The sequence below is a fragment of the Diachasma alloeum genome, unplaced genomic scaffold (assembly GCF_001412515.2).
Source record: "Diachasma alloeum isolate Michigan unplaced genomic scaffold, Dall2.0 Dall_scaffold_78908, whole genome shotgun sequence".
NCBI lineage: Eukaryota > Metazoa > Arthropoda > Insecta > Hymenoptera > Braconidae > Diachasma > Diachasma alloeum.
The window spans coordinates 1252413-1280028 of NW_021683643.1; the positions used below are offsets into that span (position 1 = coordinate 1252413).

Here is a 27616-nt window from a genome sequence, read left to right on the forward strand (position 1 = left end):
CGGTGAAAAAATACTGGAAATCGAGTTGCTTCACGATTCCTTGACTTGTTCTGTAATTTTTCTCCAACTTTTTTCTCCGCAGTTTTAAATCCCACAAGCTCATGTTAGAGACCGACCAAACAACTTCATTATATTTATGCATGCACAAGCCTGCGGCCTGAAGCTGCGGCAATTAATAACGTGAATATACATTGTAAATACACACCGCACAAAATTGACGTTAAATAAAAATCTTAAAATTTAAACTGAACACAAATGAATAGAAAATTTCCTTGATAAACCTTTTGATACCCGAAAAACACCGAATAAATCCTCTGGTGATCAATACCTCTCGAAAAATAAATTGCAAAATTCCACCGATGCCCCCACACAAAAGCTACACAAAGAAACCTGTACCCGCATGCGTCATCCAGCCCGTGTGGTCTTCACCGGTGATTGGAAATTAATCTGCGGGGGCTTCAACACACCAACATTATTCTTCCCACCCAACGAATTAATCCCAAGTAGCTATTTCATCCGGCGAAACCTCCAGGCGATTCCCCATCCGGCAGTAACGCGAGACCTGAATATCGCGGATATTGTGTTACTGTATTTGATTACTGTGACATCCGCGTTCCCGGATGCGCGTTTCACCTCGAGGAGTCACACATACATCCTGTGAGGTTGAGTGGAGTGGGCCACTCTGTTGTTTAGCACTCCCCCACCCCCCAAAGACCGTCAACGACACTGTTACCATAATATACAAACCAACAGAAGTGCAACACCGCGTGAGGAGCCACCGAACTTCAACTTCCTGTCCCACCCCCGTACCTCTTTCAGTGATATCACCTTACCGAGACGTGAACTGAGTTTTGTCAGGTTTGGCGAGGGGCGACAGAGGACAAACGGGTAGTCTGTTCTTACCCCGCAGCTTTTAACCTCACCTTTCCGTGAGGAGCAGAGGGGAGTGCTCTGAAATCCCGCGCGTTGTGATTCCGGAGATACACAAGCCCTTTGTAACTAACTGCTTGGGATATCGTTTTCCTCAGTTTGTTGCTTTCGGAAGTTGAGGATATCCAAGTAGTTTGAATATTTTTTCTCCAGTGAATATGTTTTGCCTACACTGAGAGAAAAACGACAAAGTTCTCAAACAAGTCTTACTTGTGCCAAGAAAATGGTTTTTTGAAACCATCAAAAAAGGATTTTTTTTTGTACCGTGCAGACAGTGCGCCGGAATGAAAAATTTTTGTCGCAAAAATAGATTTAGTAGTTCAAAAAAAATTGCATTCTCTGTGCACGTAATAAATGTCATTTCTAGCACTATACCTTCGTTAGACGATACTCTCATACGTATTTTGCTCCCGAAAAATCTTTGTTTTATGCGAAACAAGGGATAGTAGTTTTGCGCTTCGGCTGTCTAATAATCGCAGACAAGAAATGAACCCTTAAATGAAACAATAATGATGATATGATAGCAATCTTGTAACTTAGGGATATAGTATATTGTGCATCAAGGGCGGAAAGTCATGTTTTCCCGCCCGAGGTGCACATGCTATTTTTTGACACGCCTGCAAAGGAAAGTCCGTATTTTGCTCTTTGATGAGCGGGAGGAAAGTACGAACTTTCCATGCAGGTGTGTGATAAAAATATTTTCACAGTCGAATTTGATATCTCGCAATGCTTCCTAGTAGAAATTTTCCCCCGACCAAATCAAACTGTGAACATTCATGAGACAGAATTCCCTGCACAAATCAATGAATCTCATTTCACATGGTGGATCTGCCGACGATTTCCACAATGTAATTCAAATTTTCTCCGGCTGATTGGAATGAAGAAAAACTTCACGTCCTCATCAGTTTTTCATTTCAAATACGTAAATTGGTAATAATCTGTGGTACTTCGTTAACAGCTTTCTCCGAATGCCATTCGGAAGACATCTCCTTCACTCATTGTCAGCCTTTTTCCGCTGCTCTTGTTCTCACAAATAGATTTCACAATCTCTGACAATTATTCGAAGTGAATGATGTTTGATGCTACAGCGATCAAACGAATTCCCCCCCCCCCCCCTCCCGCCCCATATCCCATCCCATCGCGTGGAGATTCCACCTCGATAATTTCTGCGCGCACAAGTCGCGGTATCGCGACCAAAAGAGCGACAGAGTACGGGCGGCTAATTTGAGAACGGGACTAGAGCGCATTGCACTGTGCACGTTATATCTACCTTTACCCCCTGGTTTTTGCGGTAGGCATATATAACGGTATAAAGAGAATACGATTATATATAGAGAGTCAGAAAATAGGGGGATAAAAGCGGAAGAGAATAGAAGTCGAAAATTTCAACTCTCTGGGCTTTTTGCTGTGTGGACAAGCATATCCCGGGATTTCTGACCATTATAGCTGACGACCAACTGTAAATAATTGCTGCGATTTCCGGGTCACGTATGACTGTAATGACTAACAAAAAAGGGACACGAGCAATATTCAATGCGAGGCGTTAATTATGAATTTGAAAATTGAAACAAGTACACTGATAGAACGGATTATTTATTGTTAACGAATGGATTTTGATTGGAGGTTAGGGTCTATTCGGTCCCACCAAATGTTCATTCGTTAATAGGTAACGAATGTATATTTGAGGAGCCTTGTTTGAGTTGACTTTCGCTATTCAAGTGAACCATTCGTTAACGATTAACGAATATTCATTTGGTCATATTCAACTCTACCATTCGTTAATAGTTAACGAATCTCGTTTGGAATAAATGAATCATTCTATCAGTGTACATGGGAGTTCGAATACACGAATTTTCACGAGAAATCGAACATAATTTATTAGAGAAGTATAATTCGAATTGAGCAAAATAATATTGAACGCTAAATGATATGCGATAGAAGAAAATGACGTACTAAGTGACCACGTAGATACATATTGCTAATTCAAGAATAGCTATGCTAGATGGAGACGACATCAATTTCTCATTTGTTTTTCTTATAAACGTTACACTGTTAGAAGTTTTTTGAAATTTCAGGGAAGATATTATAGTAAATCTCATGAGAATGACATTCAATCGAATTTAGTGAGTGAGTGAGATGGAAGTTTCACAATTTGATTGAATTTTCAGTGGAACATGAATATTCAGAAACAAAATGACATAAATTTTCAATGTTTCCCTGAATTTTCCTGATTTTTCTGAATTTTCACAGAATAATTGAACTGAAAAATCAAGTATTTTATTGATTTCTAGATCATTTGAACAGAAAATTAATGAAATATTTGACTGTTCAATGACCAGATTTCCTGAAATTTCAGTGGAACAAAAAAACCATCAAAATTTCCGAAATTTCGCACGGAAAATTCAAACGAAAATTTTGTAATTGAAATATTCAAAATCAGGGGCTATATAAATACAGAATTTTTGTAAATTTTTCCAGGTAACTTCCGAATTAAATTTTCTACTTCGATTGAAAATTCAAGTAAATTGGGAAATCTTCAGCTTTCTGCTGCTGAAAAATTTGAAATTTCATTGAATTTTCAGTAAATTTGAAAATTGCATATTTCTTCCCTCTAAATAGGGTTCAATGTCGCTCTGCTGGAAATTACTAAACTAGTCAGGACTTATCAATTAATTTTCAACACTGCAACATCGAACTTCGAAAATTCGACGTTTACGAATAAAAAACTTTTGCTCACATTTTTTCATAAATAAAAGATGAAAACCCTTCGATTTAATTTCTCCTTTTAGGTCAATTAATGCGGTTAATGCGGTAGCTTCCTCCAATTTTCCCATGGTACCTTAATGGCCTTTTCTGACCCTGGTCAAAGTTTTACGAGTCCCTGTGGTTGGGCGCGAAGGTACACCGCAAACAGCCGCGTCGAATCGATTATTATCGGTCGAATGGGCGTAGACGTGCAGCAGTAACACGCGCCGATATCTCCTATTCCTTCCATACACAATTTCCCCTTCCACCTCTCTCCTCCAACCCCCTCTCCGCACGGTGAACCTTTCGATCGTTTAATTTCTATTGAAACGGGCAATTTCATTCCATTGGCATTACCCAGACTCGTGTGCCAAGGGTATTTGCGTTAATTCACGAATTCTCGGATAATTAGTTTAAATTGTAGAACCCGATATTTCTGTTTTCCCAGCCCATTTGATCTAATCAGCTGTAACTGGCAATTTTGGGGTATTAGTGTGCTTTTCGACTCGATTCAAGGGCAAAGGGGGGGGGGGAGGGAGGATTAAAGTATCACCTTGGTATTATATTACGTTGATTAATGATCGGGTTAATCGAGAGATACACTTAGTGAAATTCTGTCGCTAATTGTAATTCAATATCGATAATTATTCCGGGGGGCTAAGTGATTCTCTTCGCAGTCATTCAGTATTCTTTCTCCAATTTTTTATCGTCTCATTTTAATTTTTGGGTTTTTAAAAATTGGATCACTGTAAAAACTACTATAGGGTCTTCAAGAAATTTTGCATTTCTGCAATTTTCAATGTCTTAAAATGAAACGTCTTTCTAGAATACAAAAACGCTGCATATTCATGATTTTTTTCAAATTTTTCTCACGCAATTGGATAGACAAATTTAATGATTGTAAATGGTCGGATTTGAGGATTGAAAAATCTGTAGTGTGGTCTGTACTGAACTGTAAAACATATTTACACTGAGAAAAAATTTTTCTAATATCTGAATCATATTTTCTTGAGACAAGTAAATTTTCTTCAATTGCTTAATTCTCTCGGGCATCTCAACTCACATGACCCGAGAAAGGCCTCATGCTTTAAAATATTCTTGCACTCAAGTATGATTTTGTCGCAAATGAACTTACTTAAATCGCGTAGAAGAATCCTCAATCTTCTAGTCTTTATTGTTTTCATGATTTTTTCGTTATGCACTTCCAATATTGCAATATGTAAAATATTCATGACGTAACGCGGAACGATAGTGATGAATGAAAATTTATTCGAGTTCCGTGAAGTGCACACATTCTGAGATTTAAGCCATTGAAAATAATTTACTTCTCTCAAGAAAATATGTTTCAGATATTAGAAATATTTTTCTCAGTGGAGATATCCTTTATTTCAGATATTAAAAATCCTTTCTAAAAAAAGCATAACTCGAACAAAGCGGATATCTCGAACGAAGGAAGAAACTAAGGCGGTTTTAATTAGTACAATCCTCTTGCATCGAATTTTCATGAAGTCCGCCCAACAAACAGAAGAGAATTGAATCCCATTCTATGAAACATGAATAAACAAATCATAATTCATCAAACATTTTAGATCAAAGGAAAACTGGAAGGGATAAATTTCACTGAGAGTTTAATTTGATTGAGATGCGTAATTTCTCGGCATGTATTCACTTGAAAATCCAATAATTACTATTCCTTCTTATATTATATCAAACAACCCAATTATCCAATTAATTAAACAATTCAAATGCAGTTACTGATATATCAATTTCATTGTAATTAAACATCATTATTGATCCCCATAATAATTCCCGGCGGATCAAAAAATTAAACTCAAACAATTACCGCGCCAATTAATTAAATCAGCAAAATGTAATCAAGCTCCGATATAATTGCGCATGGTAATGATGAAATTCATTTAATTTGATGTTAGCTGCAACCCAATTCTATTCATTCCGAAATTTCTGGATTACCAAAAATGAAGATAGAATTAACCAATCGACCATAATTGACTGTTTCTCGTTCGATAATTGCAAAAGTATTCGGTTTAAAAACATGAAAACAGATTATTCTTTGATGCTGAATGTTATAAACCCCAGTGCTTCACCACGTATGTTATGCTCAGCCAATTATACTCTACTCTCCAATTATTTTGCGAATACAAGTAGCTTAATTATAGGCGAGCGTTAACCGGGTGGCGCCATTGCTATATACACGGTAAAACAGTTGGACAAGCGACTGCGGGCACATCTCGCACTGGCGTTCCGGCGTTGATGGAGTGGTGGCGGAGGGTGAGGTCCGGGCACTGCGGGAGGATTTTCACAATGTTGCAGAATCATGTCAGAAACCCGCAGAGTACTCACTCGCCCAGTTAATGTTACAGGATCCACTGACACGTGTTATTACTTCGTAAGTATTTTCTGTCTTAATATCCATGGTGGAATTTACATGTGTTAACGGGTCACTGTTGATGTCTCTCAATTTGTATTACAATGTTGCGTACCGTGGACATTCGTAGAACTATTCGGACTTGTCGTATGTAGCGTTATTCTGGATAGTTTAGCAAAAATATTTCACTTGTTTTATTGTTTATGGCCATTCTGGTATTACGGAACAAAATCCACGAGCACCCGCACTGTTGCCGCGATTTTTTTAGTTTCTTCATAAAATTGAATTCAACAAAACGCAAATCATTAGGTGATAATTAAGTCTGTAAGCGATGCTCGGTGTTGGAAAATTTTCACTGAAATTTCCGATAAGGGTCTTGGGAATTTGTAACAAGTAACACTCAACTGAAATTTCAACGAATTTTGTCAATGAAAATTCATATTCTCGTGGAAAAATCTGTGGGAACTGTGAATTGAAGTTGAATTATTCCGGAAAAATTAGTGAAAAATCAGGAAAATTCGGAGAAATCCCTCTTCAATTCCAGATTCCTCTGGATTTTCAGGGAAAATTCATGTCAATTGTGGAATTTCCGTCTCCTTGCCGTTAAAAAACTGACACTTTACTTCAATTTTCAGCTTGAAATTCCATTGACTTTTTCCCTTTAAATTGAATTCAAGGTCTTTTTTTTAATAGTGCTCTTTGAACATTTCGTAACCAATTGAATTGTTGCCATTATTTCGAAATTCCTCATTGTAAATATTGCGTATAGATTGAAGAGCTCATGAAAAATAGTATTTTTCTGGCCTGTTGCGATGGGGTTTTTTACTCGTGTGGCGGTGGCCTCCGAGCCGGGCAAGAACTGGCCAACCACACGAGTGAAAAAACCCCATCGCAACAGCCCAGGAACAATATTTTTCTGTAGTGATTTTCAAGTTTTCGAGTTTGGGAAGTATGTAATACCAATTCCCAGACGAGAAATCGTGAGAAACAGTACAGAAAAACCTGTTTTTTCGTGAGAAGAAGGGCACAAGAAGAAAATTGCATTGACGATTTCGTCGATTAGAAATGAGGAAAAATATGGTGCGACAGCAGAACCTCAGCAACTCCCTCCCTTCTTTCGTCACAAAGTGCTACATACACAGACCCCCCCCCCTTTCAGGAAGAGATCATTTTTCCGCCTTCATCTTCAATCAAGTCTGAAAAATTCAAATACGCGAATAAAACATGAATGAATACTTTATGATGTTATATTGTCACAGAGGTGAATGCCAGAATACCGCTCGAAAATATCTTCACACTTCACCTCATCCCACCCAGTCCGAGATGAAATTGCAGTGAAACCGTTCTTTCTATTTTACGGTTTAAAATGAGAAATTTCCAGTTCAAGAATCGTCAGGGAATTTTCATCCATTTTGAATCCATTTTGAAATAACATGAATAATTGATACGGGAAAGAGTATTCACTCTTTCCAATATCAATTAATCCCCTGTCAAATGACAAAAATAATCCTGGATCATCCTTTCAATAACAAATAATCAACTGTGATAATCATGATAATTCATTCATAACTAATGTTTGGAATGAAAAGAGGAAGAGAAAGAAAATTCATCGGAATGTCGATTTTTGCGGAATTTTTGCCTACGTTCTTCGGAATAGTACTTTTTTGGGTGAGTATGAATTATAATTCATACGGTGTATGTACACATAAGATCAGAATTCATTTACGATGAAGATTTTGCCGCCTTCATCTTCAATAAATTCTAAAAAATTCAATAACGCGAATAAAACATCTGGAAAACACAGACCTGAATGCCAGAAAGACCGCTTCCTCTTTATCTTATCCCACCCCAGTACGAGATGAAATTTCAGTGAAACCGTTCTTTCTGGTTTACGTTTTAAAATGAAAACTTTTCAATTCAAGAAACGTCAGATTTCCCTCCAGTTTGAATAATATGAATAATAAGAATTTGTTCACGCAAAATAACGTAAAATAAAGTAATAAGTCGCACTTTTGACGTAGCCATGACATAAAAAATTGATAGTGCACTGAAAGAAAAAATTAGTCATTGTTAACGAATGGATTTGGTTAGAGACGAGGGTCTACTCGGTCTCACCAAATGTTCATTCGTTAATAGTTAACAAATGCACAGTTGAGGAGTCTTGTTTGACTCGATTTTCACTTTTCAAGTGAACCATTCGTTAACTATTAACGAGTATTCATTTGGTCATATTCAACTCTGCCATTCGTTAATAGCTAACGAATCTCGTTTGGAATAAATGAATCAGTCTATCAGTGCGTGAACTAAACGTGAAAAAATTTATCAGGATGTTATATTGTCACGAATAAGAATGTCAGAACTGTCGCCCAAAAATGTATTTACTCTTCATCTCACCCAGCCTCCCCCGCCCCTCAATAAAATGGAATTGGCTCCCCTCGCACTCCCGCACCCACCACTCGCCAGTAATATATAGTTAACAAATACACAGCTGAGGAGCCTTGTTTGACTCGATTTTCACTTTTCAAGTGAACCATTCGTTAACTATTAACGAGTATTCATTTGGTCATATTCAACTCTGCCATTCGTTAATAGCTAACGAATCTCGTTTGGAATAAATGAATCAGTCTATCAGTGCGTGAACTAAACGTGAAAAAATTTATCAGGATGTCATATTGTCACGAATAAGAATGTCAGAACTGTCGCCCAAAAATGTCTTTACTCTTCATCTCGCCCAGCCTCCCCCGCCCCTCAATAAAATGGAATTTGCTCCCCTCGCACTTCCGCACCCACCACTCGCCAGAAATATTCCATTCTGTGTTCTTGGCTCCATTTCTATTCATCTCGAAAAATAAAGGCGGTACCCGATCGCGAGTTCCGATGGCAATGAATGTCTTATCTGCATAATATCTTGCTGGCTCCTTCAGCCCCCGTCTCCTTTGGACTCCGTCGGCACATGCACGATGGTGCACCAAGGGTTGAGCTCGAAACGAGTCGTCCAGTGTAGCCCTCACATGCTCTCGATCCACACACACACACACACACACCTCCAGTCTCTTTCACTACTGCCTCTCACTCTCTCCCTTTCTTCCGGGGTTGTTATTTTTCTAGTGAGTGGAAGGGAGACACGCACAGGATTGGTCTCTACCGTGGCCAAGGAGATTTGTCGCGACGCCTCGCGTACTTTCTCGTGAATTTACTCCCACAGGATAATGTATTGCATTCTCGCAAATGTTGCCGTTCACATATACTTTATTTTTCCAACTCGTGTCCCCACCCTTTTCTTCGTCTTTCTAACCGCTCTCACCCAGTTTGAAGAGATGAAAAGAAAATAAGCAAGGGTAAAAATATCATTTTTTACGATGCGATGGATTCTTCCGTAAGTCTGGGGAATTGAGGATGTGAGGAAGCAGAATGTATGTGAAATAAGGTAGATTGCTTTTAATTTTAACGAAGAAGATGAAATGGAGTGTAATGTTATAAACGTCACGTGTCACTGATGTTCAGGAATTTATTCTCAATTATTAGGGATTTGTGATTGCGACAGTCAACGAGTGCGAAATTCTGTAATTCTGTCACAAAATTTTAGGGACGTTGTCATTAATTTTCAGGAAACTAGCGCTTTTTTTCAGGGATCCATCTCTAATTGTTAGAAGTTTATCAACAAATTTTAGTGATAGAAATCACTGATGATTAGGATGATCCTTACCACCATGCACAGAGGAAAAACGATTTTATCTTCAGGAACATATCCCTAATTTTCCGGAACATGTCACTGATTTGGGGTGACATCATCATTAATTTCCATTGACATTGTCACAAATTTTCAGGGAGATCATCACTAATTTTCATATTAATGTCACTGATTGACAGGGACCCGTCTCTATACAGAGAAACAGTTGCGGTAAGAGTCCCGAAAGAGTATTTCGCATCACTCTTACGTTTTGCCATGTAATTTTTTCTCAATTATAAAAATTACTAGACTACCTGATCTTTCTAAATGACTTAAAAATACACATACTCAAATTTGTTGCTTTTTAATTTTTTTGCTTCGTCTTTCTGTGTTTTTTGTTCATTTAATTACATTACAGTTGCTTTTGGTCGGTTTGGCACTGCTAAAAAATGGAATTACTCATTAGTTGGAGCACTCAAAGAGGGCTTCTGTGCACAGATATTTCCGATGCATGTGCGAACGTGTCTGGGTCAGGTGCATGACTCCAAATGCTGTCCCCTTGGCGCCACGCAGTGGCAGGAAGAGAGCGGGATAGAGCGACTGACGGTGAACGAGGGGAAGAGGAACAGAGAATTGAGAAGAGGGAATTGGTGAGCGGGTGGAGCACAAGCGTGGCCGTGGAAAGAACACAAATTATGACGCCCGTGGGGGCACAAATCTCCGCAGCATGTGGAGACCCCCTCCTTCCTCCTGCGGTACCGCTGGGTCCACACATGAGTTTACAAACGTAAAATCAACGCTCGTTTATGACACACGCACCCATACGATGGATAAACTGTGATCCAAACGTGGTGTGCCTCTCTTACCCCCTCCCTGTGCCTCATGGTTTGGGCTTTACACTAGGGTAACGCTCCCACACTTCTTCGCGGTTGGATTTATTGTTGGCGAGAGGGGCCTCCACACGGTTGTTGTGAGGACGGATTCAGTATTTCGTACGCAATCCAACCGGCATCACGTGTTTTCATTGAAGAATGTCGCGCTAATTGGCATAATTTTTTTTATTCAAGTTTTTTTTATTCGTTTTTTTGTGTTTTTATTTGTTCATTTGGATTACATCGGGCTGCAGGTGCAGGTCAAATAAAATTGATTGACAAATTTTTGGTATTTGTATCCATGTTTCCGCGGAAAAATGTGAAAATTCGAGGAATTCATACGCAATTCAGTCGCTCTGGTATGTTTGCTGAGAGCATTAGAATTTTTTTTATTCTGGTTTTTTTTGTGTCGTTGGAGCGACGAATTTTTCGAGCGTGAAATAATTCCGGGGAGAAATTTTTCCATTGAAGTGGCGGATTGCTTTGAGAGGGTGGCACGAACGCGTGACAAATATAATAGAGTGGGTTGCGAAAGATGAAAGAATGTGGGGGAAATAGAATTGAAAAGAATAAGGAATTACTATCGATGTGGGAAGGACCCCGCAAGTCAATTTATGATATTGAATTTATAGATAATATCACGAGAGAAAAATATAATGATTCGATATGAAGAGAACCAATATAGGATGTTAGAAAAAAGTAAAACGTTGTGGACAGTTGAGATAATTGAATGCATTGGTAGAGGGATTTACTTACTATTCATGATATTAATTTTCATGGAATGATTGAACTGAAAAATCAAGTATTTTACTGATTTCCAGATCATTTGACGAGAAAATCAATGGAATATTTGATTTTTCAATGACAAGATTTCCTGAAATTTCAGTGGAATTTGAATACGATGAAAATTTCTGCAATTTGGCACAGAAAATTCAGACGAAAATTTTTAAAAGTGTGTATTCAATTTTGCACAGTCATTCCCAGAATTTACTGTTGTACTACACGGAGAGAAATATTCAATAAAAATTACGTACCTTTTCCGTAATTCCGAAGCGAAATGCGGTTGTAGGAAATTTTACGGAACCTTCACGGAATTTTTCCAGAGCGTTCCGTAATTTTTATCTGAATCTCCTGTGAAAAATTACGATACCGTCACTTAAATTTTCTGAGTCGATTCCGTAATCGGTGAGCGAATTGTGAGTTCCGTAATTTTTACTGAACATTTCTCTCCGTGTATTAAACTTTTTTATGTGTATCATCGCCAGAATATCTCTTATAAGAAAAAAAAATAACGAGTACGAGATGGAGTTAAATATTGCACCAGAGGCTGATCAAACACGTGAAAAATATTCTCTCTCAGCAATTCTTTTACCTTTTATTTCTATTCCTCACTGTCTTCCGGTGATTGACGGACATCCGCGAAATGCATGCAGTGTGAATGTCGGTCACTTCCCAGTTTCTGTACACAATAAAACTAGGAGCAAGTGTATTCCCATTCAAATTTATTTGCAAATATCTCTAGAGCACATGCCCCCGGAGGGAAATTATTTTTATTCACACTGTTAAAAATTTTTGTCTGAAATTTCCGGTCCATTTTTCGTAAATTTTTATCGCATACAATTTCCACTGAAATTTCACAGAATTTCGTCATTGAAAATTAAGAATGCCGTGGAAAAATCAATGAGAACTGTAAGTTTCAGTTCCATTTGTCTCTGAAAATTCATAGAAAACAAGAAAATTAGGTAAATATATTCTTGAATTTTCAAGACAGTGACACTGAATGCGATTTCGGGGTAAAAACATCATGAAGATTCAGATTTCACTCACAATTCAGTATAATTCGGCATCGAATATTCATATTTTATTGAAAATTCAATAAATTGAGACATTCTCGTGTTTATGCTATTTAAAATTCTGGAATTTCTCTGAATTTTCAAAGAAACCTGAAATTTCATGATCTTTGCTTCTGAATGGAAGCATTGTAATCGTTCAAATTTAAGTTTTGGATTTTTTGTGTTATATTCAACCATTATGGTCCAACAAGCCCGAAATGAATCTTTTTTTTTCAAATGCAAGTATTGTTGAGCTCTATCGATCGCCATTAATTAAAATTTAATTCATCAATTAATTTTTTCCATTTTTTAATTTTTTCGAAAATTGCTTGCTCCACGATAACTAAAAAAAATGTTCTGACTTGATTGAATGATGGCTTAAAAGTTGGTTTGGATGTCCTTTTGACCGAGTTCGAAGACGAAGGTGCACGGAGAGAAATATTCAAGAAAAATTACGGAACATTTCACGTAATCCGCAAGCGAGAATCGTTTTCAGTGAATTTCTATAGGAATATAAGAGAATAAATCTGAAACGTTCAGTAAATTTTCGGGTCTGTCACCGAAAAAATACGAAAAAGTCACGTAATTTTTCTGGAAGTTGTAAAATCTAACAGAAACTTCAAGACTTATTATGCCTCAGAACATATTCTTGGACGTTTAAGAATTTTTACAAAAAGNAACTTCAAGACTTATTATGCCTCAGAACATGAAAATTCTTGGATGTTTAAGAATTTTTACGAAAAGTTCCGGAAAAATTACGGAACGTGTTGTTAAAATCTCCCCCTCACGGTGACTCATGGCTAGCCGTGAGGCGTCGGACGGATGAGTAATTTTTACGGAACAGATCGTAGAATTTACGTGACGATTGACACTTTTTATTGAATTTTACTTCTCTCCCAGATTACGTTTCGAAACGTAATTTTTACGTCTTTTTTCTGGTAATTTTTTATGAATATTTCTCTCCGTGTGATAGCAATAATCATTATTTTGATTTATTCGAAAATTTGCAAAAATTTTGTATTTCATAAAAATCAGAATTCCGGAGATATCTTTGAATATCATGCTTCAAATGAATTCCATCATAGCCTCAAATGTTTGTTTTAATACCATTAAGTTGAAGTTAAAAGAGGATGACAATAGCTATATTGGTTGATTTGATTTTTATGATGATTGTTGAAAATTTTGAATTTTTCATGAATATCCCTGAAAGTGAGCTTTCTGATGGTTTTTTCAAATGGGATGTTTCAAATTAATTCAAGTATGTATAAATAAAATTTTTCTATCAACATTTGATCGAAAGGCTGTGGGGAGAGATAGAACTGTAAAAAAGACAATCGGTTGAATGGAAAAAAAGGGATAATAAGAATAATGATGCTGATAACATTCAAATAAGTTGAAAATCTGACAAAATTAGGTAAAAGGAAATCTTATTCAATTTAATAAAATGATATAAACAATTAATTACACTTGGTAGAAGCATATTGCTAATTTATTAGTAAAAATAACTATACTATATACAACACAAAAGCAATTTCCGACTTGTTTTCCTCATGAATCGCATTCAGAGTCACCGTCCTGAAAATTAGCAGTCGATTTTTCATAAAATTTAATTTTTTACTCACAGTGCATGCAAATTTCCTGAATCCATTCGTTGTACCGACAATCATCTAAACGTTTCATTCGACAGTAATTGAAGACAAATGTGGTAATTGAAACAATTAAAAATACTCACGTACACCGCAGTAATAATTCTTCAACCACTGTAAACAATAACGAATGCCTTAATTAGTTGACAAAACGTAGAATAATTCGAATCACAACCAAACAAACTTTAACCCAGTGGTAATTCACATTGAAATAATGAACACATTTGCTGGTGTACACGCGCGTACACATTATTTACTCGGTTTGTTTGCCAACACGACTGGAGAGAGGACAAACCGGGGATACTAACCAAGAGGGGTTTGTTTCGGCAAACGGCACTTCCGAATAAACTCTCTCACTGCGTTCAACTGGGACTAACCCCACCGAAATTTCCTTCTCCACTCATTTTACGGACTACACTATCCACACACGTGAAAACACGTTATGTGCACGTAGATAATGCTAGTCTGTTACTCTCGCCCTATTACTGGTAAAATTCACGACATCGTATGGTGATGTTAGCGTTAGGGGTAATTACATTTTATGGTATTTTATACTATTTCTCATCCATCCATTGCTGTTTTTATGCACTCGCGCCATCGTTAATGCCCTTTCGTTATGTCCTTTTTTTCCGTTAAATGCGATATTTTGTATTTTCGATTAATTGTTTATAATTATTCTCATTGCAGAAAGCGATACGACTGATGAAAACAACATGTTCTAGATTCTAATCATAATTACAATGAAGTTCTTCTCGAGAATAATATAGAGTGGAAAAATTGGCAATTTAATGTTCTTTGGTAATCTGCACGATGAGAAAATGAGTAGCTGGTGAATTTTTCCCGTTCTTATATGACATTTTCACAGAAATCCCGGGAAATTTTTGCAGAAATCCTTAGAAATTGTACTTTAACAGCACTAGAATTTTTCTGAAAAATTCCGTCGTTTGGTAAAAGTGCATACCAGTATTGTTATAACTTTTTCTAGGTAGTTTAACTAGTGATGCCGTCGAGACTACACGATAAATTTTTTGGATAGGTCATCACTATCTGAAAAAACATCAAAAGTTTTGGAATCGTTGCAATCTCGAAAGACATTGGGTTTGTGCATCTCGTCACGATTTTTTTGAGCAGTTATTTTGCCTAGGTCTCGACTTTTTCGTTTTTTTCTTTTTTATATCGCCGATATATTGTAACGAAAAGACTTTTCGTTTACTTTTCGGCACGAGGTGAACGTAGCTGGAGTGTCAAAATAGTATATTATGCCACTCATGCCTGAAACCGGCTGGATTACACACTCGACGCTTCGCGTCTCGTGTCTAATTCGGTTTCAGGCTTCGTGACATAATAGTACATTTCGTAACGAGTGCAAAAAAGTGTTTTTTGGCGAGTGGGAGGTTTATATCACGAGCTGAAGGCGAGTGATATAACCACACACGTTAAGGACGAAATTTCCCAACAAGTACTGAACAAAATTTTATGTCACGAAGCCTGAAACCGGCTGGATTACACACTCGACGCTTCGCGTCTCGTGTCTAATTCAGCCGGTTTCAGGCTTCGTGACATAAAATTTTGTTCAGTACTTGTTGGGAAATTTCGTCCTTAACGTGTGTGGTTACATCACTCGCCTTTGGCTGATGCTGTAAACCCCACACACGTTAAAAACGATATTGCCCCACACGTGCTGAAATATACTATTTCATAACGAGTGCAAAAAAGTGTTTTTTGGCGAGTGGGAGGTTTATATCACGAGCCGAAGGCGAGTGATATAATCCCACGAGTTAAAAAATATTTTTTCAGGAGTTACGAATAATATTTTTCCTCACAATGTGGCGGAAATTTCACTTTTCACTCCGAAAAGTTCACTTTTCTTCCCAGCGTGATGAAATAGTATATTTCAATACGAGTGCGTTCGGCGAGCGCGTCACAGCTTCCATGGGTCAACACTTCCCACGAGTATCGAACCCTATTTATCATCACGAGGTGTGCAAAGTGGGATTTTGCGCACGCGGAACGTGCGTAAAATTTCGCTTTATACACGAGTGATCAATAAATACTCTTTGTCTATTCTATAAACTTTGAAAAGGATTCCCCCCCTCTCCCCCCCCCCCTAAAAAATTCCTCGTACTACTTGAATGTCTTAAGTAAATTTTAAATTTAAATAAACGATTTCTCTAGGTGCATACAGTACAAAATAGGAGAATAGCACATTTTTTAATTAAATGAGAATGAGAATCCATTGAATGAATATCTCAAGAAAGTATTTCATACACATTTTCTCGAGTATATTTTCGTAAAGTAAAGATGAAACAATTTTCATAGCCAAACATGATTTCAACATCCTTTGACATGTCAAAGTGCTTTTCTTAACTCAGGTATATTGACCCGTTAATTAAACTCCATAAAAAAATTGTAATAGCGTTTACAAATTGTTGCTCAAAGTGAAACAACAGCCCTGCAATAGGATCAAAAATCGCGATACAAAGTACGCACTATCTCCTGAATAACTCGGTAATAAGTGAATGAAGTAACTTCATCAAAACATGAGAGTGCGGGTTGAAAAACCGGAGGGAAACTCTCGTACCTACGAATTCCCTATAAATAGACCGTAAGCGGGGTGTACCACTGAAGCCTGTGGGCTCTTACACCTGAGTGTTCTCCTCTTCTCCGTGGCTTTTTCAACTCAATATTAATTAACACTTTTACCGTATTTTTGTCGTTTTAACACTTCGAATGAAACCGCTAATACCCAATTATCTGGGAAAATTCTGGGGATTCCATACTTTTTAAATATACGGGAGAAAAAAAGCATAAAAAATTAATATGCAATACTGTTTGAGAAAAATTTTAATTTTACGGACAGTTGACTTGTAATTTTCAGGAGAGTGACCGCGGAAGAAAATATACTTGATTTAAGTATATTTTATACTCGAATGGGTGATGGGTGTTTCTATTCGAGGATCATTATTTCGTATCAGCCCGGGTTGTACCAAGCGCTCTCAAGTGTAATTTAAGGGTCAGACACTAAGGGTGAGAATATAAGGGTCAAAAAGTGGAGGTTAAAAAATGAGCGTCGGAATATCAGAGTCAAATATTGAGGGCCAGAATGTTAGGGTTAAAAAAAGAGGGTCAGAATATTAGGATCAAAAAATTAGGGTCAGAATATAAAAGTAAAAAAAGTGGGTGTCAAGCAATGCGGGTCATATAAGGGCTAAAACGGTGATCAAGCATGATATATTAATAATATTCAGACCCTCATTGCCGACACCCACTTTGTTTACTTTTATATTTTGACCCTAATGTTTTGCCCCTAATATTCTGACCCTCATTTTTTAAACTCCACTTTTTGACCCTTATATTCTGACATTTAGTGTCTGACCCTTATATTACACTTAAGAGGGCTTGCTACAATCCGGCCTGATACAAAAGAATCATCTTCGAATTGAAATACCCATCCCCCAATTGAGTATAATAAAATATACTTGACGCAAGTCTATTTTATATTCAATTCAGATGTTTTTTTTTCCGTGACATTGAATGCGATTTAAGAGGGAAAAATTATGAAATTTCATAGTTTACTGAAAATTCAATGAACCCCCAAATTTTTGAACAGCATCGAGATGAGAATTCCTCCGCTTATTTGAATTTTCTATAAAATCATGACAATTCAGTACCGAATTACGATGCATTTCAATTAATTGAAAATTTCAGAATATATTTACTGCACTTTTTCTGATTTCAACTCATTTTTTGGGAACAATTAAACTGAAATTTACTGTTTTCATTGGTTTCTTCATGAAAGTCTGAATTTCTAATGACGAAGTTTCTTGAAATTTGAGTGAAACTAAAATCTGATAACAATTTCCGAAAAGTGTAGGTACCGGCCGAAAATTTTCAACAGTGAAATAAGGCAATCGGAGAGAAAAATTATATTTCAAAGATTGTATTTGAAATTAGGAAAAAACTTCATGCAAAGGATGGATCTGTCCCTTTATAACAGTGGAATTCGTGAGTTTTCGTAATACAATACGAACACGATGGATACATTTCATGCACACCGTTCAGCCATTTTTATTCAATTTTTTTATTTTTTTTCAACGTTTTTTATCTTCTGTAATAACGATGGTGGAGTGGAATAACGCTAGTGAGAGCATTTACGCCGTTTTTTTCAGACCATCAAATCAAAGATTTGTTTCAACAATGTTACGGACATTGTTTATCAATGATTTGTAAAAACTTTCTGGAATTTCATATTTTTTCAATGAAAATATTTAGCTTCGTTAATATTTTTGCGATTGAGTATCAATGGTGCAAGTATTAAATTGGAAATTCTTCCCCGGACAATTGGATTTCAATTAGTCTGAAATTATTTAGGAAATAATTGATTACATTTGCACACATTCCACGAGCCTTTGAGAGCCAGTAAAATTCCGCTGGATATTGGACTTTCAGAACGATTGAATTACGCTGAATTCCAAATTGTAAATTGAGTAATGACGAGCTCAAAATCTCCGTTTATTTTCGTTTCACGGCAGTGATGAATGCCCGCTGTGAGCTTCGAAAGACATTAATTAAGGCAGCACTGTAATTACGTATTTTCCCATGGCATTGCAATTCACATTAGTGTCAGGTTGATGACGTTTCGACAGGACTGGGTTCTTTGACTATACCACGACGACAGAAGAGTAATAGAAGATGTTGGAGAAATTAATTAATTGCAGAATGGGTCTCAAGCGTGATTATGAACGCTGCTGTTGACGGAATAATCACTTTTAGTGATTAAGATACGGGTGGGGGAGAGCGAAACGCTCCACTGAATCAAAAGTGGATTAATAGCTTATTCAAAAATTTCGAAATTCTTTCAAAGTTTGTACTTTTTAGACATCTTCTTGCACAAAAAAAAATCAATTTCCAGGAACATGTCACTGATTTTTAGGAATCTATCACAAATTATTGGCGGCACTGGACACTGAGTAGAGTAACTCTGATCATCAGTGCCTCCATCACTGAAATTTTTTGATGAATTTTTATCAATTACAGTTGGATCTCTTGTAAATCAGTGGCATTTCGCTGAAAATTAGCGAATATCTCCCAAAAAATTAGTGATGTTGTCACTTGAAATTAGTGATAATGCCACTAAAAAGTAATGACAAAATCACTGAATTATAGGATTTTTCACAAATGAAATTTCCCAATCGCGACAATATTTTTGAAACTAATTGTCAACTGATATTGTACGTGTAATCGATCAATAAAACTACTCATATGTACGTCAACTCATTAATCATTAATTTTATAAACTCATTTTAACGGACAAAAATATGAAGTGTTAAAATCATTTTAAATTGAAACCTTGTGACCCAAGTGATTCGTTTATTTATGCTTCATAGAGTGGTGTTGAATTCTCTTGTTCGTTACGCGGGCTTCATGAAAATTCGACGCAAGCCGATTGTGCTCATGAAAACCGCCTTCACTACAAAAACCAGGTGTCTGACAGCTATCTGAATTTAAGATGTCAGATGGAAAAAAACGTCTGAATCTTCAAAAGTGTCTGAAAATCTGACCAATGTCTGAAAATTTCAATCACCATTTCTGTACGAAAATGATGGTAGACATTTTTTGTGTCTGAAAAATTTCAGATATTTTCTGTCTGAAATTCAGTTATTTATGAGCGATTCAAACATTTCACTCTTAAGATATCTCACCTGATTCAGACGGCAAGGCAATTGACACATTAATTTTTAAGATATTTCTCACGTCTGAAAAGTTGACTCATCCACTGCAAAATCTAGGTGTCTGACAACCATCTGAATTTAAGATATGGCAGATGGCAAAAACATCTGAATCTATAAAAGTGTCTGAAAATCTAACTGATGTCTGAAAATTTCAAACACCGCATGTGTCTGAAACTGATGTCTGTATCTTAATTTCAGACATCTTGGTGTCTGAAATTGAAATACCTCCACTGAATCCGACACATTTTAATGTCTCAAAAGTGTTTGAAAAATGTCTAAAAAAGTGTCTGAAATTCAGCCATTAGTTTTCGCAGTGTTCCTTTCTCCATTCGTTCGAGCTCTCATTTTCAATTCGAGATATTGTCCATGCCGTTTTGTTTAGAAACGATATGATCTACCTCTCTCCGAATAAACTCGTAAAATACTTCCTCTTTCAAACAACACTGTCTTATATTTAACCCTTGACTCTCCAGAGACATCACCACAAGCCCCGTCAGTTAATTTATCGGCCGACAATGGCAATTAACGTGATTTTTCAATCTTTCCTTCACCCAACGCATGTTCATTTATCCATATTCCTTTTTTCTAAACATTTTTTTCTACCGCACCAACATTTATTACACGAGGAAGTGAGAAGAGAATGGGTAAGAGAGAGGAGGACCCCGCACACTCGGGGTCTCTCAGTTCATTTGTCAGCGACTGCCCGAGACCCGACACGATTTTTCAGTTCTTTCCCCCCCCCCATCCTCAAACTGCACGTTACCCCTTTCCCTCGTGTCATAAATGGGGATCATACCTCGTGCGCGGGCGTGCTGTTATCACCAGGGATTATCATCGCTAGTTTCTACATGATTGATTACACCTCCGGACGTCTCAATATTTTTTTTTTACTACAAAAATGTATTTTTCATCTCCTCCATTTCTCATTCGCTCTCTCATTCATTGTCTTAGGTATCAGTGTCAGTTGGAGGTGGAAAAAAAGAACTCGCGGAACAGATCAGTAATATAATCTGGACTCAAATATAGGGGAATAAAAACATTGTGGAATTGGTGAAACGTACAGGCGAAAAACATGTTATGTTTGAATGAAAACCTGTTTTTTATGTTGGTTTCAATAATATGTTTTGGAATTTAATAGATGAGTTGATTCATATCGATGAAAAGTTTTCAATTGTATGAAATGTAATGGATTCAGTAACTCTGAGTGAAGGATTATTGGAGTGATTTTATTATTACGATGGTTTCATTTTTAATGGATGAAGTCTCTAGTTGATCGAAATAAACATTTGGTTATATTTGAAGCAACTGTTGTAACTGTTGTTGAAGTGAATGAGGAAGCAAATGAAAATTAGTTTCAAATTTTTTGATGAAATTTCCGGTGCACTTCTCGGAAATTTTTATCGCATTCTAGTTCTATTGAAATTTTAACAAATTTCGTCATTAAAAATTCAACATTTCATAGAAAAATTAACGATAACTGTAAATTCTAGTTCGGTTATCTCGTGAAAATTAGTAGAAGATATTCTTGAATTTTCAAGTTATTGACAATTTAGCGAAAATTGATACTGAGTATTCACGTTTTGTATGAAAATTCAAGGAAGTTGGGTAATTTCCGTTTTTTGTTGCTCAAAAATTTGGAACTTCGTTCAATTTTCAGCGAAAATTTCATGTTTGTTTCCCCTTAAATCGAATTCAATGTCACTCTCCGGAAAATTACTAGTCACCTGTCCATGAAATTTCGATTATTTTCTAACCGTGTAGTTGAACCCTGGCATTAACATTTCACCCTAGGTTACCGGACATTTTGCAATGATTTCATTATTCTAATTTCGGAGGCCTAAATTTACACTGATAGAAATTTTTTGGAATTCATAGAAAATATTATGGTAATTCTCATGAGAGTGACATTGAATCGGATTGAGGGAAAAAATGGTTATAAAATTTCAAGTTTTAGGTAGAATTCAAGGAAATTCATGAGCTTTCAGTGGGAGTGAGATGGAAATTTCACAACTTAAATGAATTGAATGTATTTCAATTAAATGAAATGAAACAGAATATTGAGAAATAAAAGTGACATGAATTTTCAATTTTTCCCTGAGTTTTCCTGATTTTTCTGAATTTCCACGGAACAATTTAACTGACAACTCAAGTATTTTATTGATTGTCAGATCTTTCGAACGGAAAATCAATGGAATATTTTATTTTTCAATGGCAATATTTTCTAAAATTTCAGTGGAAATTGAACACTAAAAATTTGCAGGATTTGGCACGGAAAATTCTGACGAAATTTTTTAACAGTGTAATTCTTCATTTCGAACCGTTAGGAACCACGAAAATAATTCAAGAGAATTCAAAAGTCCAGTTTTAGAGAAAGCTTAGAAAAACGAGGTTTCCGAAATTTTTGAAATCTTAGTCATTAAATTATTTATTTATAAGGGAATGTTAAAATTGCACAATGTTATCAGAATTGAAATTGCAGAATGTTATCAGAAGAGAGGTGCATATCTATGGATTTTTTCACTGTTCTCAGGAAAAAGATGCTTGGATACCCTTAATGAAAAAAGGTCCACTGGAGTGGAAAGGACCGACTTTTATTGCCAAAGACTGTCTCTCGAAAAATACACAACCCAGAGGGGATTAGTGATATCATCCCGGAGGAGGTAGACACGAATAAAAGGTGACACAAAGGGAGAATACATCGGTGGCTTTTCCAATGGAAACAGGGCCAGTGCGAGAGAAAATAAAACGATTCCGTTTTCATCAGTGCAAATAAACAAAACAATTTAGCGGGGATAAATCGGTGTCGATCGGGAATTTGGACGGTTGCCCAACGTGATTGCGCAACGGGTTACAGTGCGTTCATGTGTGGTATTAGTGCGGTGGTGGGTTTGAAAGAGGAAGGAAGTGTTTATTAAAATCTACGGTGTCCATCTAATCCACCGGGTGTAACGACTCCAACGTTTACGTGTCAGGAACGAAAACTATGCGGTACGATGAGGGGGCCAAGAATCGGTGGCCTACCGAGTGCGACAGAGTTGGAGATGAGCCAGATGAGGGCACGAATTTATATCGTCATCGTAGCATTCTTCGTTATTCATCCAAACACTTCGATATCTGGTTCGTATTTTTATATTTTTGCTTTCCAATCGAAGCTTTGTAATCGTCCATTTTGACGATCCTGTAATTTCACCCGGAAATTATGTAGAACGTCATGAAACGTGACGATACGATGTTTTTAGAAAATATGTGTGTGTGTCCGTATGTATGTGCGGATTTTTCGAATTTTTTGCTCCCGAATGGAAGCATTGTAATCGTTCAAATTTAAGTTTTGCATTTTTTGTGTTATATTGAGTCATTAGGATCCAAAAAGTACGAAAATGCCATTTTTAGACCGTGTCCGTACACGGAGAGAAAAGTTGGATAAAAATTACCTCGAAAATCGTGAAAATCGTAATTCCGTGAAAAAATACTGATTTTTAATGGATATTTGTGTACGTCCTCGTGAAAAGGGCCCACTTTGTCGCATCTAGTTTCCGAGATATTCACGTTTTTCTCTCCACATCTCCCATTTAAACCAATGTTAAATTGTTTTTTTGATCGTCTATACTGACGTCAGTTTTCATTCTATCAGGTTGATTTTGGGCTCAAAATGTGAGAAATCTGATCAAGATTATCGGAACATACATAACTCCAATACCGTCAAAGTGGGCCCTTTTCATGTGGACGCCCATATTTTACCATTTTCTCGGTAAAAAAATACAAAAATTATCCTCCTGTTTAGTAAAATTTCCCACACCGGCAGGGGATTGTTTGTATTGTACCCGTCTGAAGGTGATGGGGCCGAGCGGAACTGAATTTTTGCCAAACTGGTTCGGTAAAAATCATTCTCCGTTACAGAAAAATCATACAAAAAATTGGAGTAATTATTTACGTTCACTGGGATAATTTTTGATGGGATGCAGGGTAAATTTTACAGTTTCCGTACAAATCACCTTCATGTTTCGTAAATTTTCCCGGGCCAACGGAGTAAAATACACAATTAATCTCGCAGCTTTCCCCCTAATATTTAAGGTGAAAAAGTACTGGAAATCGAGGTTGCTCCACGATTACTTGATTTGTTTGGTAATTTTTCTCCACCTTCTTTCTCCGCGTAATACTCCCCCCATGAATTGAACGACTGACGGCATTTTGCGCGATTATCAAGACCATAAATTATGAAGTTTGAGGTGTTCTCCCCTTGAATGAATTCAAGTGGCGATTAGAGACGCGAAAAGTTTGTCAATCGGGGGATTTACCGGATTACACGGTGGGCAGGGGAACTGGTGGAACGGACCCAGGAGGAAGTTAATGACAATACACGTGTCCACAGTATCACAGCACGAAATTAAACTCATACAGCCCTGGCTCGTGCTTTCATTTCTTGGGAACTAGTGTACACAGGGCAGGCACTTCATTCTCTGCTATTTCCACCGGTCTCTTGGTGTTGGTGTGTACAGAACAGCTTGTGTACCGATTTTAACACAGCCCTTCCTCTCCCTCCTTGCCCAGTACAGCCTGGCCGCCCTCAGACGAAAAAGCATCTTCGTCACAGACTGGTGGGTGAGGTTTGAAGCTTTGAAGGGACTCGAGGGGGAGGTGGATGCTGAAAATTCCACGTCTAATTGCCGACTTCACGGGACCGGGGTTCTTCATCCTGGTATTCCTTTTGAATGTACAATTTTTTTTATGCTCCTGAATTCATCTGCAGAAATAGCGGACGAAAAAGTACTGAAAGAGACAGAGTACGAGAGATGTGGAATTAATTCTGGCGAGTGGTGGAGAAAAGTTTAATTTGGATGTTTAAATATGCAGCATATACGTATTATCTCTAGGGATAGTCGAGTATTCAGGGAATTTTTGAGGTGAAATACTTTTCAAGATGCATCAGAGCTTCCATTCAAGTCTAATTTCTCATTGGTTATCGGACATTTCACTGCTTTTTTTTATTTTATGGAATTTTAATGGAATGAAATGTTCATTAGCCATTTTGAATTGTTAGGAAATATGTTTAAATGATGGAACACCAGAGCTTCCTTTTAAGCCCCACTTTGGCTCTAGATTTCGGGACTTTTCTCCATTATTTTCGAGTTTAAATTTCAAAAGAAGTTAATTTAATTCTTACCTTTTAAGTGTTAAAAAACATTGCTAGAATCTAATAGAATTATAAAATCTACTTTTGAAGAAAAAATTATGAAATTACAGAAAAGTTGAAATTTTTTGAGATTAACGAGCGAGAGACAGAATAAGAGATGTGGAATTAATTCGGGCGAGCGGTGAGAAAAGTTCAATTTAGGTATTTAAATATGCAGCATATACGTATTATCTCTAGGGATAGTTAAGTATTCTTAAAATTTTGTAGGTGAAATACTTTTCAAAATGCATCAGAGCTTCCATTCAAGTCTAATTTCTCATTGGTTATCGGACATTTCACTGCTTTTTTTTATTTTATGGAATTTTAATGGAATGAAATGTTCATTAGCCATTTTGAATTGTTAGGAAATATTTTTAAATCATTGTTCATTGATGTCCGTCGAGAATATTGAAGTACTGCACTGATAGAATGATTCATTTATTCCAAACGAGGTTCGTTAACTATTAACGAATGGTAGAGTTGAATATGACCAAATGAATATTCGTTAATAGTTAACGAATGGTTCACTTGAATGGCGAACGTCAAGTCAAACAAGGCTCTTCAAATATACATTCGTTAACTACTAACGAATGAACATTTAGTGGGACCGAATAGACCCTAACCTCCAACCAAAATCCATTCGTTAACAATAACTAATCCGTTCTATCAGTGTGCCCTTTTCTTTTTTTAGCCCCATTTTGGCTCTAGATTTCTGGTCTGTTCTCGATGATTTTCGAGTTTAAACTTCGAAAGAAGTCAATTTAATTCTCAATTTTCAAGTGTTAAAAAACATCGCTAGAATCTGACAGAATTATAAAATCTACCTTTGAGGAAAAAATTATAAATTACAGAAAAATTCTAATTTTTGGAGATTAACAGGTTTTTTCAGTAACAATTTGCAATTTTGACCCTTTGCATTGATTCATCCATTCAAACCTTCTGAACTATCAACTTCATTTACTTTTTTTGAACTGGAGGTGTAAAATTTATTACGCGTCAGAATAAAATTTGATTATCATATATTAATTTTTACTAAATTTCGGAGTAGAAACGAGGAAACGATGACTCATGATACACTTTTATAGAACGGTAGGGTAATTTTTATCAAAAATTTGTCTCCGTGTAGGCAGCGCTGTTGCCGCAGCCAGCTGTCTATCCCTTAGGGCGTCGTAGTACGAATGTGACAAAGTGGCCCTCTTGAAAACAGTCACACTTTGATGGCAAAGATGACATTCAAGTCCTCAAAATTATGAAATTTAATGAACAACTTGCCGGTGCGTGATTAATCCGCCAGTAATTGCTGGATTTTCTCCTTAACTTCTCTGAAAAAAAATATTTTCAACCACTCACCTCCCAGCTATCTCAACGACTCGTAGTATGACGTAAAATAAAAGCCCTCTCTACTTCATTCCGTAACTCTGTAAACTCTGAAGAGAATTTGAAACTTCGATAATTCAAAAGTCATTTCTTTTAGTTGGGACGGAAACTTCGTAATGCATGTGCGTTTTGTATGCGACATATAACGTTGAACAATTTTCTGGATATGAGAGAAAAAATCCGAGGTTTAAGGGGTGAGATGAAAATGCGGCTGGTGCTGATGCCTTACGTAGTGTCCTCAGCGCCGGCAGTTACTCACGCTTAGGACAATTTAGCTTAATTAATTAACTGGCGTTGTGACGGGGTGTTAATTCATGCTCATAGAATGATTCACGGGAGTACTGGCTAATGTCGTCTACGTAATTCCTCACTCCCCAATCTCATTTTACTTTTGGCGTCATTGTCTTCAGGGGAAGACAGAATTTTTCGGTGGAAGAAGAATTTTGTTTCATTCATAATCATTTGGAAGAGGAGGGGAGCACTGGGATTTCAAGAATTTTTGGTTGATTTGTCTTGTATGAGTTTGGGCTTATAATTCACTGTTTGAAAAAAAATGAAATTTCAGGTTTCACTGAAAATTCTGTAAAATTCCAGCATTTTAAGCAGCATAAAGACGAGAATTCAGTGAATATGAATATTCAGTGCCGAATTACATTAAATTTTCAGTGAAATCTGCAATTTCATGATTTTTTCCTTCTAAATTGTATTCAATGTCACTGCCCTGGAAATTCAAGAATATATTGTATCTGCCGGAATTTTCTGGTTTTCTATTTATTTTCAGGGAAAAATGGAACTGAAATTTAGACTTCTCTTTGATTTTTCCACGAAACTCTGAATTCTCAATGACGAAATTCCTTGAAATTTCAGTGGTAATTAAATTTGATAAAAATTTCCAAAAAGTGGACCGGAAATTTCAGACAAAAAATTTTAACAGTGTATGTTGGGATTTATTATTTTTGTTCCGACTCTGAAGTGATAGAAAATAATTGAAATTACATTCATTCAATTCGGTCGGAGGGAATATATTCGGGAATTTCAGATTTCACTGAAAATTCAAGAATATATTTACCTGAATTTTTTATATTTCTATCAATTTTCATGCGGTAATTGAACTGAAGTTTACAGTTTCCATGATATGAAATGAATAATTCACGTATTTCAAAAATAAATCCTCTATTACAATCACATAAACAATTATTTATAATAAAAAATGAATTCCTTCAATGTGAATACAACTGCAGACAGAAAACATGTTT

At 36.6% G+C, this 27616-nt stretch overlaps 1 protein-coding gene across 2 annotated transcripts in view; it reads left to right on the plus strand.

Moving 5' to 3' along the window:
- The first annotated feature begins 10742 nt into the window (after positions 1-10742).
- LOC107047734 (zwei Ig domain protein zig-8) overlaps positions 10743-27616 on the plus strand; it is an 82109-nt gene continuing 65235 nt past the window's right edge. For both annotated transcript variants that reach the window (XM_015270549.1, XM_015270550.1), the window contains exons 1-2: positions 10743-10962; positions 22344-22930. In XM_015270549.1, the coding sequence (XP_015126035.1) occupies positions 22807-22930 (124 nt within the window). In that variant the 5' untranslated portion in view covers positions 10743-10962; positions 22344-22806. The remainder of the gene's footprint in view (positions 10963-22343; positions 22931-27616) is intronic.